The sequence below is a fragment of the Bidens hawaiensis genome, unplaced genomic scaffold, assembly GCF_021521415.1.
Source record: "Bidens hawaiensis isolate Kalapana, Puna unplaced genomic scaffold, B.hawaiensis_p1.1 tig00021181_1, whole genome shotgun sequence".
Taxonomy (NCBI): Eukaryota; Viridiplantae; Streptophyta; class Magnoliopsida; order Asterales; family Asteraceae; genus Bidens; species Bidens hawaiensis.
The window spans coordinates 122,350-136,109 of record NW_027493275.1 but is presented as its reverse complement, the minus strand read 5'-3'; the positions used below and the strand labels follow the sequence as shown (position 1 = coordinate 136,109).

General features: G+C 37.0%; 1 protein-coding gene across 1 annotated transcript; it reads right to left on the bottom strand.

The window, feature by feature from the left end:
* Positions 1-315: 315 nt before the first annotated feature.
* LOC143562902 (F-box protein At5g07610-like) lies at positions 316-1,179 on the bottom strand. Its single transcript, XM_077050581.1, has one exon. It carries the CDS (start codon positions 1,177-1,179, stop codon positions 316-318), a length of 864 nt encoding a protein of 287 aa, XP_076906696.1.
* Between the last annotated feature and the right edge of the window lie 12,581 nt (positions 1,180-13,760).

Genomic DNA, 13,760 nt, shown 5'->3' with positions numbered 1-13,760 from the left:
TGATGTGGTTGCAATGATGCAGAAGTTAGAAGCATTGCTGACTCATGAGGGTTGTTGATCAACATAGGAAGTGAACTAGAAAACTAAAGTTTTATGGTAAGATAGTTTTTTAGTTTTATTTGACATTAAAAGAATCTGTTTGCGATAAGAGTCTAAAATCTGGATTCTGGCCTCAATCAAATGACTCGATTACTCAAATAAAAGACCCAATTCGAGATGGAAAGTGTCCAATTACAAGAACAATTAAGATAATAATATTCGACTCCCTGTTCTCATCTAAACAACTTTATTTAAAGACATAATATTAATAATAGCTCATAAATTTCTCCCTTGATTGGAGCGGATTATAATTGTAATTAACTGGTCATTTGACTGATCGCTCAACATCTCAAACACATTGAAGTGTAAACCATTCTCTTCTCGATTCTCGTAAGCTATAAAATGTAGATGACCTCTAGATTCCCCTAGATACATTGTTATTATTTCGGAAGACATCAAACCCTCCGGCAAAGGCAGCGTCTGCAACCGTGTTTCGGTACAAATCTTCCATTTCCTTGTTTCGGACGAGTAGATTTGAATCTGAAACGTGTTCCCACGAGGCTCGAAAGAGCGAATACAAACAACTTTGTAATGGACACAACCAGTTTGATTTTGATGAAATGCAAGAGCCGCTAAACAGATGGTTTTACTAGCTCGGTAGCCTCCGATAACTGGTGGGATGATTGTCAATTGCTTGGTGGTGGGATTAAATACATAATATTTTAGAGCACCTTTGCCGCCTTGTGGGCCTCGGTCGGAGCAGCAAAGGAGTAATCCGTTACAAGATTGCACGATATTAACTTGGGGGCGGTTAATGTAAATGTCGAGACTACGAAAAGGAGGAGTGCTTCGGTTTTCGACATCAAACAGAACATATAAAGTTGAGATATAACCACTGAAAAAAAGACCATGGGATTTTGAAATATTATTATCAAACCGGTGGGTGAAATGCGTGTGGGTTAAAAGCCAACGCCAGTGTTTAGATACGGATTTGAAACGAAGGATGGAGGTGACAGGGAGTCGGATAAGGATTTCGGTTAAAAGGTCGTCGTTGGAAAGAACTAGTGATTCGGGTTGAGTCGGTTGATGGTTGGAGTCGTTGATGCAGGTTTTGTTGATTTTGCCTCTTTTGTTCGGCATTTTGTGGAGGGATTTTGAGAGAGTGAGTGTTGAAGCACTAGCGTTAGGGTTTACATAGTGAGGAGTAGGAAGTTGGCCGGGCCCAAAGTGAGAGTATGATCACAAATATAGTGGTTTGGAATCGGTTAACCGTAAACCGAACCGGACTAGTTCGTTTTTAAAACTGGTTTATGGTTTTAAACCAGTTTCCAAACCGAACCAAATCACTGGTTCGTATAGCGGTTTGGTTATGTCACAATCAACCGGTTTAAACCGGTTTGGGTCAAATTAGTTTTGAATTTACAAAACCCAAACCGGTTGAAACCCGTTCGATTTGAAGAAAAAAATCGGTTTTGTACACCTCTATCTGGGATCATATTTGATTACATGTAGGATCATATTTGATTACATGGCTACATGTAAAAAGAAAAGTTTTTTTATTTTATTTTATTTTATTTTATTATGAGATATGTGATAAATATTTAAAATAAAACGTTTAAATGTTGTAAAATCTGCAGCAAACATATACATCATCATATTATAGAACTGTAGTACATAAGTATATATACATGGTGAGCAAGATAAGGGTTGGACCCTTAAAACCCGGCTATCTTACTCGCAATACTCTTAATTAGACCCGAATATATAATATTAAATTTCACCTTAAAAAGTAAAAAGGTTTCAAGGGTCCGACCTCTTGATGTGTTTACTAGTTTCTAGATAGATTATATTCGTGATTAATTTGAAATTTAGAAGAGATTTGTATTTCATGTATGATTCATCTGAAATTTCCCAAATACTAAGAAAAATAAAAATAAAGGGCTGGAAACATATATATGGGAATCACTTAAATTTTTCTCTACATATAATTTGTGAAATATTATTTGCATCAGTTCAAATGGTTGATAAACTTTCGAAGTTAGGTTTTACTATGTTATTAAATGAAAGTATAATTGTTCTAGGATTCATATATTAAAATCATCATCATCATCATACTCGATAAATCCCACCATTAGCAAAGCTATGATAGGGTCTGAGAAGGGTAGGATGTAGACAGCCTTGCCTCTACACGTAGGAATAGAGAAGCTACTTTCGGTGAGACCCCCAGCTCGATAGTAGTTTTGCATCAAGCCTTGGACATAAGGCACATAACACTCAACCACCGGGACACCGGCCGATTGATCCGGCCGATTGGTGCATGTACCCTTGTATTTCGGCTATCAACACCACCACATGATGCTTGATTAACCTTCCGCCACTTTTAACGTTATTTTCACGATATTAGTAAAATGACGTCAAAATTAGTGCAATTTCACTTTTGCCCATCCGAGGGTTCACGCATATATAAATTATATGGGCGCACCGCAAGCAGGGCGTATTCATATATTAAAATCATATATGATATATGAAACTAGTAAATATAGAAAATTAGATGTGATTCCTGTCTTAAAGGGTAAAGGGTTAAACCCTTGAAACCCTTATTTATACATGACCCATTTATTGTTTAGAGAGTAAGGTCTCAGGTCCATGTTTCTTCATAAAATGTAAAGGGTCCGAGTAACGGATTAGGTAAAAAAGTTGGGTCTTACCCTTTGAACAATCCTCTCTAGGGTTATCATTGTATGCATTGGCCGAGACATATTTTGTAAGAATAAATATATGAATTTATTCTCTATTTATGTCTATTAGTTTTATAGCTTCGCTCATTTGACTATTTTAGTCCCCTACATTTAATTAATAGTTTGGTTAATTGTCTCTTGGTTAATTGTCTCATAAACTTGAATTAAGTATTTAATAACTTTGGGTCTCAAATTTCAATCCACTAATTAATTAATCCCAGTCTTTGAACTATGTAGTTTTTGAGATGTCTTCATGTTCAATTGTTTCTTTTATGTTCTCTGCGAAAGCAATGCTTAGATCTTTTTTCTTTTTCTATCTTTTATCATCAGCTATCTTGAACTCCGAAGGTGTTTCAAAATTCAATAGATCCAAAACTTCAATGGACTTGGATGATTCTTTATTTTATGAATTAAATGACCAGTTATTTTTGAAATAATATTTTTTGGTTTCCGGTTTGGTTTGGTTTTGTAATATTAGGAACGTTAGATGTGGGAGGATCAACATCTAACTTCCTTATTGCAGACTGCCTTGTGCCAACTATTTTTTTTTACTTTGACCCGATCGACTTACCTTCAGACACAATCAAATCTTAATCTGGTTCACCCACCAACTCACTTCGTTCTCATTTACTTTTTCTCGCTTCAACATCAGCAACTTTAGTCTCTTCAAACACACTAATCTTTCTTGTTTCCAAACTAGCAGACTTGTTCTTGATTTATCTGTCTATGGCAACTGCACAAGTCTAGAAACAGTAAGATGCGTTCACAAACCATCTTTTGGGTCAAAGAAAGATTGAATTTTCAAAACATACCTTTGGTTTCAAACATTTTCAAAATAACCTTGAACTTTGTAAAGTTAACCTGCTAACATCCCAAAAGATTTTGTGTTTTAGTAAAAATAAAAATTTAAACTAACTCAAAAAATAAAAAATAAAAAATATTTATTGAAAATAAATATAAAATTAAAAAGTAAAAAATAAAAGTAGAAATTAGAATATTTTTTTAAATATTTTTCTCTATCTTTAAAGAAATTTAAACTAACTACTTATTTGCGAGTTTTCCAACACATAATCATATCAATTGGACGTCACAAATCACACTTCAGATTTTCACGATAAACCTATAGCCCGTTAATTATAAAACGTCAAATTAAAATTTTCATTTAATTCTCATGCCCAATTGATCATATGTAAGCCTATTGTGATTTTAAGGTGTATTTGACCAAGAACATAATAGGCCCACATCAGTGCGTACATCGTCTCAGTTTCAAAACAATTTTAAGATTTCCAGTCACCCCACTTGACTTAAACCGTTCATACTTGATTAACCTTCAAATTTTCATATTTTATTCAAAACCTAACTCGTATGTTTAGTTCATAACAAAAACCGTTGTATGCAATTGGAGATTGGGAACGATGATTTGTTTTATGACGCCGGGCATAGATTTTTCACCCAAGCAGGTTTGTAAATAAGTTCATAGCAGGTGGCATCATGCCATTATTCGTAACCGTTATGCATCCCTGATCAAGTAATGAGATACTGATATGCTTGAATGACTGCAATATATGGTTTCTTAAATAGTACTTTTCATTATGACAAAACTAATGCAACTTTTCCTTTTATTTCAAGTTCTTTCGGAAATAACACACAGCAGAGACGTGATCTAGTTAAACCAAAATAATAGGGTGCACGTCTTGTCAATGATTGACCGGTTTCAATAATAAATCTTAAATAAACGACTTTCAATTTCTCAATAAATAGAACATACGTGCACAAACACAAACTAACATGCGCAACATACATGATCCAATGTAACATACAGGATCCAATGCAACATACAAACTATATCAGGATCCAATGTAACATGCGCAACATACAGGAACTTACATTAAATTAATAATGTAAGTTCCGACGCATTTCCGACGCAACGTTTATTTTGTAGGAAATGCGTAGCAAATGTGTGGCAATTTGCTACGCATTTTTGACAACCTGAATGCGTTTTTTGTTTAATGAGTATTTAATTTTTGTTTTTTTCGTCTATATTTTGAATAACTTCATCATACGTGGAATGCTTTATTTTCCTAACTCATACATATGCATATGTACTATGCATTTACGTGTATACATGCTTAACATTACGCTTATACTTCTAGGATTATACTTCTATCAGTTATTCTAAGTTATAAGTTCTAACTCTACACGCATACGTATATGAATGTTAATATGCATAAGTTTGTGAAGTAAAAGTATTCCATGTATAAAGACATTGTGTAAATGATGGGATAAGAAAATTAAACAATGTATAAACCTCGGTTAAACATATGTTTAAAAACAAAATAACCAAACCGATTAATCGAAACGAGCCCGAGATGAGCTTGAGTCGAACTTGAGTTTAAGAATAATTGATAAATATAGTAAACAAGTCAAGCGTGAGTCGAAATTGAGTTTGAAAATCTACTCATGAGATGAGCTCGAGTTCTACGTAAATTAAATGAGCCGAGCCTGAGTCGAGCTCAACTTTAAAAATCTACTCACGAGATGAGCTCGACTCGAACTCTGCGTAAATTAAACGAGCCGAGCTCGAGCCTAGTATCGCTCGGGCTCGGCTGGGCTCGTTTCCACCTCTATGCACACCCGAACCAATTTGAGTAAGCTTGGGGCCCACTATAATATATTAAAATATTAGCCCATATTGAGGGTCTATTAGTTTTGTTTTTGTTTTGTAAGTATGGCCCATTAGTAATATAAAACAACTTGCCTTGTTATTTTTTAACCAAAAAATCTTACAGCCGTCATCCAAATAGATCGTTCGAACTCACAGCCTATTCCAATCGATTCACTTGCGATCATCCCAGGTAATTACTAATCTGCTCAATCAAGTAATTTATAATATTAGTGCTCACTATGTGTTGCTTGTTGAAATATAGATTATTAGAAGAGGTGTGTGCATAATTGAGGTGCGAAATTATTAACCATGCTCTGCTCGATTCTGGATTTCTTCTTTTTTTTTTGTAATTATTAATCATTTATATGTTGGTAATGTATCTGTGTGAAGCTAACCTAGAGTCCTGCCAACACCCAACATCTGATTTATCCTATGGTGGATGTTTTAAACTATCTTGTTTGCACCATAAAATCCAAAAAAAAAAAAAAAAAAAAACCTAAAACTCATAGATTCGTTTTCTAAATTGTGACTCTCAACTTGCAAACCCAAGCAACATTTTGGATTCTACTTCAAATGATTACATCTTCAAACCAATTTAGCTAAAATATGAACAGGTCAAAACAGTTTGAAAATAGTCAAAAGTCTACCTTTAATGTGCACTCTTTTTATTCCAAGATTTAGATTATTGTTTTTGTAATATAGTTAATTTGTAAATTGTATCTCATTCAAACGTTTCCATACAGTTAATGTTTTATCTTCTTTTCATCTTTAATATTTATATTTTCATGGATCAAACAGAAATTAACAGTAAATAATCAAAATGTTAATTGCATACAGATAAAGAAATTGACAGTAAACACTTGAAAACAGATAAATTTTCGTGTTAAAGAGCATGTTTAATTATGTCTAGTATAATATATTTGTATACACTAAAACTTAATACATATAAATTTGAGCTTAGCCCATGTTTTTTGTTTACTCGGTGTTTAGCAGTGTATATCATATGCACATATAGGTTTTATTTAATTATGTCTAGTATAATATATTTGTATACATACATATATAATATATAACAATGCATATGATTAAATCATACGGTTCTGTCCGGTTTTATACGGTTGGTTTTCGATATAAACCATAAACCAAACCGTTCGCTACGGTTTGAAAACTTTCAAACCAACCGGCTGAAAGTTAGAAAAAAAAACCAACCGTGAAACCAAACCGATGACCGGTTTGGGCGGTTTCGCGGTCTGAAACCAAACCATGAACACCCCTACTAGGGGATGCTGATTTTTGTTAACATTGCACGCTTAACTTTCACTTTTTATTTTTTTAGACTCGTTGGAGCTAGGATCCCGATTGCAATGAACTTAATCGTGAAGCTTTTATCAACATGATTAAGGCACGATACAGGGACATCATATACAACTTAAAATCACAATCTTCAAAAAAGGCCAAGTTAGGCGGATGTGAAATCAAGGAAAAGGATAACCAGTTTGATATCATTCGTGATTTCCCACCTGATTTGATTTCTCAAAATGTATGGGAAGAGATGTGTGATGTAAGTGAGCTAATAAACAATTTGATATCATTCGTTATTTCTCGCCTGTCTTTTCTTTTTAATTTTTTACAGGTTTGGGACATTGACGATTGGCGCAAGAAGTCTAAAAGCGTGAAAGATAACCGCATGAAACCCGACAGTAGTGGCAAATTTTCCCGGCATACAGGTAGCTGGGAAACCAACATCTTACGAGATTACACGATCATCTTCCGAGCAACAATTACAAGAAAAGGTATGTTGTTATTACTACTATCATTATTTTTATAATTATGTGTTGACTAATTATTATACGTTATTTAAAAATATGTAGATTCATAATATGGAAGTTCAAATGGAAGTTGATCGGAAAACACGGGAGGAGATGGAAGAAAAATTGCGACAAGAAATGCAACAAAAAATGGACGAATCGATACAAAGAGGTGTAGCAGAGGCCATCAGAAACTGGCAACCTTCCGGTCCTCAGCAGTAGTTTTATATATGGTGTTTTTAAACATTTCAAATTTGTAGTGGATTTGTGGTCGTTTAAACTTGTTTTGTGGTTTTCTTATGGATGTTCATGACTATGACTTCAACTGTATTTTGTATTTTAAAATGGTAAAAATTGTCTTGCATGTGAAATTGTGGTCATTTATACAGGTATTGACGTATTGTGGGTTTTTATGTATTTCTAGAATAATAAATGGATCAAAATGCAATTTATGTGTCTCGGAATTCTGTCGGAAAACAAATTATGCGTGTATCAAAATTGCGTCAGAAAACATTTCATATTTGCGTCGGATTTGTGTCGGAGAATAATTTAAAGTGGTGTCAGAATTGAGTCAGAAATCAATTTTTATATGCGTCAGAAAATTAAAAATTAACACCGTATTTATACATATACGGTAATTATAATTATTAAAAGGTATTAAAAATATAGTAATTATAACTATTAAAAGTTGTTAAAAAGTGTCGGAAAGGTGTCGGAATATTGCGACACAATTATGCGTTGGAAATGCGTCTTAATTTGTGTCGGAAACATGTCAAAAAGGAATTTCCGACGAGGGTTTTTCTGACACACACCTTGTGTCGTAAGTGCGTCGGAATCCGTCGTTTCTCACGCTTTTCTGACGCAATTCGGCGTCACAACCCAATCAGTTTTCAAGTAGTGATTAATCAAGCCGAAATATAAATTTATGACAATTCCATGCAGCAAGAAAATAAGGATCTGTAGGTCCCTATTCGGGTGGATCTAACAACGTCTTTGGATCAACCTAACTTAGTGCTAGCGGAAATCACACTAAGCAACCAAGAGGTCTCGGATCTTGAGTTTATTTTCGGTTAAAGAAAAGTGAGTGAGAGAGAGAGAGGGCTGAGAGAGAAAATAATGGTAGAGAGATGGAATTTTTGCCAAAAGGTTTTCTATTAATGTTCAATCAACAACTTTACTTCTCATGGCATGCTTCCTATTTATAGGAAAGCATACATGAGAAGTAGAACACATGAAGGCCCAATGGGCTTCTTTACAATGGACCGTGGCCCAGTACATACAAAGTGACCAGTTGGCCTCAAACACAAACAGATAATCCAACCAATACAAAAGACTAAATCATACAAAACGGGACCTAACAATCTCCCTCTAGTCTTTAGTATTGGAACCCGTCGGTGTCGTAATCCAGCCAGCTGTCCTCGGGTAGTGGAAGTTCAACAACTCTTCTAACAAATTTGTTGAAGGCTTCCACTATCCGGTCTGTGTTTTGACGATCGATGTCCTCGACGGTTCCCAGGGGTGAATTGTAAAGCTTCTTGATATCTTCTATATACAATCCCATTAGCTCATGCTCGTCAAATACGCGAATCTCTGGCAGATCTTTGCAACGTATGACGGCCTCCCCTGTTGTGTTGTCAAATTCCCAGCCTGTAAAGTCTCGGAGGATGTTGGGAATAAAAAGCTCTCCATGGTAAATGATATGACAATTCTTTAGTGCCATGTATCTCCACATGGTTCGTGGCTCTTCAGTGGCTGCGCAAATTTCTCTTGGGTTCTTGTACTTTCGACCCTTATTTGGCTCAAACTCCTTGTAATTGACCTTCGACTGTCGATGAAGATAATCTGGAATCCAACTGTCCAGAGTGCTCCCAACCGCACCATGACCTAGAGCTTTTCAAAGATAATTGAGGTCAAGCTATGGTAGTGACTTTAGCTCATGATGGGTGAGATATATCAGATCACCACTGTATCGCATGATCGCCCAACATGCGTTCTCCCTGTTGTATTTTGCATATACGATCAGTGAATCATCGTTAAGGATAGATGAGATGGCGGGTGCATGCACTACTTAACACTATGTGATTCTTTCTCTTTCTCTTTAGTGGTTCCTGTGTCAAGTCATTTGTTGGAGTGGAGACGGGATCAGCAGCAGGAGTCTCTGCAGTCTGAACTTGAGCAGGAGGAATATCTGGATTTGGTGAGTAATTGATGTAATCGTCTTCAACCCTCCCCTCCATATTTTGATCAATAAGTTGATCCAAGTTTTTCCTGCTTCGGTAAACTCATCCATGGCACCTGCAAAGTCATCAGGAAATAAATCTTTATAAATGTCAGCAATCTGAGTGTCATGTTCCCTGACTTTGCCAGCAGAGTCGCGAGTAGCAGGGTCTTGAACATCATGTTGAGCTGGTGGAGGTGTTTGAGTGTTATCTCCACCTCCACCTCCTGCTGCCCCGGCCCCTCCGTCTCCACCTTCATCACCATCATTGTCATCATCATCACAACTGCCATGAACCTCATCATCGTCGTCATCTTTATCATCATCATCATCATCATCATCATCATCTTCTTCATCATTATCATCATCACCATCATAACCACCACCAACACCGCTAGATTGGCCGCCCTGTTGTACTAACCGACCAACAGTCGCCTCTCCTTCAGACATAACAGCCTGAACTCCTCGCACGGTCACAGAAGGACCTGCGGCAGGCTGTGAACCACCTACTTGAGAAGTCTCACCAGACCTTCTCCAAGTTCCAAATACAACATCAAGCCTATCCTCCAGACCATGAAATTCGTCTTCTTGAATGCCCATGAGGTCTGAGGCCGCCTGGTACTTGCTCACCATATCTTCATTAGTCTTGAGCTGTAGCTCATTCAGACGGTCTTGTTCCTTGATCCTTTCTTTTATCGCCTCCATTTATGCTCTGAGCGTATCGAGAGAGGTGGAGGAAGCAAGTTGATTTTCCAAATTAGCAACTCTTGAGTTCGTAGCTTCCTTTTCAATATCCCACCTTCTCGCAGCATCTTCAATCTTCTTGTTTACGCTTGATCTGAGAGCACTAGCACTTGGTAAGTCTCTTTCGAAGTGTAGTCAGTCTATTTCCAAGTCTAGTGTGATCTGCTCTCAGATTAGCGTTCTCAGAGGCCTCATGATTCATCAACGCTTGTAGATTCTGGATTCGGGTGTGGAAGGTGTTCGTCAACAATCTCTGATTTTCAGCAAGAGCATCACTTGCCTTTTTCTGCTCTTCCAACACCCTTATCCTATCCCTTAGAGCCGCCTTTTCTGCCTCATCCTCCAATGCCTTTTGCTTCATCTCCTTAATGAACTTGAGGAGCACTATTTCTCTTTCCGCCCGTTTAGCATTGGATTCCTCCAGTACGACGATTCTATCGAGGATAGGATCGGCGTACACTGGAGGTGTCGAAGACTTCCCTCGGGAGATGGGTTTGGGTGAGATAATGGTGGATGGTGGGGTGGTGGTCGTTATGGGTGGTGAGGTTGTAGGCAAAGGTAAGGTGATGGCTTGGGTAAGGATCGGTGAAGTTATGGTGGTGGGTGGAGTTGGTTGCGTTGTAGATGGTGTGACGGTTTGGGTTGGGGAAGTTATAATGGTTTTGCTCCATAGTCTTGTTGTTTGTATTGGTGAACTGAAATCCGATGAGGTGAATATGGATGAGGATGGTTGGGTAGGTGGTGTTGAGGCTTTTGAAGGCTCGGGTTGGATTTGTTGTTGTGGTGGTGAGTGTGGTAAGGAAGGTATTTGGGGTAGGAATGTTGAAATTGGTTGGTCTATTGGTGAGGGTTGAGGTGAAGATTCTGGTGAGTCATGAAGTAGTGTCTTGGTTTTCTTTGCTTTGGTTTTCTTTCTGGTTTTAGGTGGCTTGTAGGTAGGGATTTGTATCTTGGTTACGTCTAGTGTTTTGAGAGCTTGGGCCAGGGCTTCTTTGGTGATTTTTGGTTGGTCGGACGGTTTGTCTTGTGAGGGAGACTTGACATGAGACTTGGTTGACATCTGGGAGTCTCCAAGTCTCCTCAAGCGCTTCAGGGGCGGCTGGTCTTCCTCCTCCTCCTCAAGTTCTATCATTTTGCCCTTTTCAGCTACTTTCATCTTCAAGTCATGCTTGGCCATTGTTCGATCCTCGGCCGGCTCATCTGATGAATCTTGTTCACCTTCAACTTCGGATTCTTCATCACCTTCACCTTCACCAGGCCTCTTCCCCAGCAGGCTCTGTCTATTCAAATAAACCAAACTTAGGACCAGGTTGTGGTCCCGTATACTGATGACCTCTGCTCTTGGTGCTCAACAACACACCGAACACTGACACCTTGATCTCGTTCACATGATATGGCTCGGGGTGTGACTTCTTGTCCTTTGCTTTCTTGAACCCCGGCCTTGAACATTTGGTAACATATCATCTAACAGAAGCTGCACAAATCTCAGGTACATAAGCCATGTAGCCCCGCTCTTTATATTTCCCAACATACACAGAAATATCCTTCGAGAATAGTTGAACTTCTCTTTGGTAGTCAATGCAGACATAACACGCACCCAGTCAGAACTCATGCTGTCAAACCCTCCATGAATATCGGAAAAACAGTGTGTGATGATGTGGAATAGGAATTTCCAGTATGGTGACAGATGACTCTTCTCCAAACTTTTCCATTCTGTGTCATATCCCATCTGTGTGACAAAGTCAGCCAGCTTCTTTTTGTTTCCTCTTTCATACTTGTACTCTGGCTCATCCTTTATCTTCAACACTCTTCGAATATCTGCTTCTGTGATGGTCAATTCCTGTCTTGTGACCGTTGTTGTGAAGGACAGAGAATCATCAGCTATCTTTGCAAATGCCCAGAAATCCAAAATCCACTTGTAATACACGGCTGGATTGGCTGTAATAGCATATGCAAGGGATGATTGCTTGAGCCCCTTGACCATGGACGTGAACACCTTATCTGCCTTTGCCTTAGGCAACCCGAGAGCACAAAAGTTGTTATGCCCCTGAAGTTAAAAACCAAGAGATCATGAGAGTCATCATTAAGACATAAACAAACCAAACAAGATATATACATAAGCATTAACTATCTACATATTAGATAATTAGATTTAATACAAACATTATGTACATTTTAGATTTAATAAATTAATAAGTTAATTTTAGTCAATCTATAAGTTAATTAGTCCATAATGTACAAAGATCAAGTCCAAAACAGTCCAATAGTCCGAACAGTTTATTTGTTCAAAAACAGTTCAGTAGCATTAGGTTTGAGATTCTGAAAATTTTGCTAAGTGTGGGTTTTTCTCATGAGACCTTGTTTCGCTTCGCATGAGGTCAAGCGAAGCGAAAGACCCTTTCATGCGAAGACCTGTACTTAGCCCTTTTTGATCCTCCCTTTTCTTTACTCATGGTCACCTAGATGCGGATCAAGTTTCTGGAAAGTTTGAGCTTGAATCTCCTTTGTTTACTTGGTCAATTTGTCCTTAGAAAATTTGAACAAAAACTTAAATCTACAAACTTTACACAAACAACCCTAATTCTAATAATTAATGATGATAATCAAGATCAATAAGTCCAACAACAGATTATACACAACATATTAATCAATCTCATACGAAGATCAGTCATGGATCTAGCCGACGGTTCATCTGAACCGTCGTCTCGATCCACGAGAACCCAGAAACATGAAGATGAAATGATTTATGGTGTTCTGATGTTATACCGAGGGTGGATACTCAGGATTCAACGGCATGTTTGTGATTATGAGGTCGGATCCTTTGAAAAGTAGAAGAGGATTAGGGTTTGAGGGTTTGAAGATGTGAGAGAGAAGAGAGTCAAAGTTAAAATTTTTGGTGAATAGTAAAAGATATTTTAGGTTTCCCTTATATATAGGGTCAGCCTATCTCGGGATAAGGTCAAAACATCGCGAGTATTCACCGAAAATACACTCTCAGTCCTCGGTCTTTAAAACAATTTGCATTTTCAAACCCGAAAAATATTTACCCACCGAATCCACACACTTGATTGTTTATAATATTTCTTTTGTTGGTCCATAAGCGTTAACATTTGCACAATCGATCTCTTTTGTCAAAACAAAACATAATAAAAGAAGACACCGAACTAAAAACAAAAAAATAAAATTAAAATTTAAAATTAAAGATAAAATAAAATAAAATAAAACAAATAAAATAAATAAAAATAAAGTTTAAGATATTAAACTATGCAGATACTTAATATTTTAGAAAATACAAACAAAATAGATAAAAAAAATTTATGACATTTTAAAGTTAAAACAATAATATTAAATTCATTTTCATAGTTCTTTTCTTTGGTTAATTTACAAAGAACGATCACGACATGGAATCATATTGATTTGCAAAGCCCTAGATCGCGTTTTTATTTTGAAGTTATTGTGACACAAGTTCATCATTGACCGTAGATATTGTCCTCCTTTTTAACTTGACAAGTGTTTTGATGCCAGAAATGATACGTTTAAAGTACAAT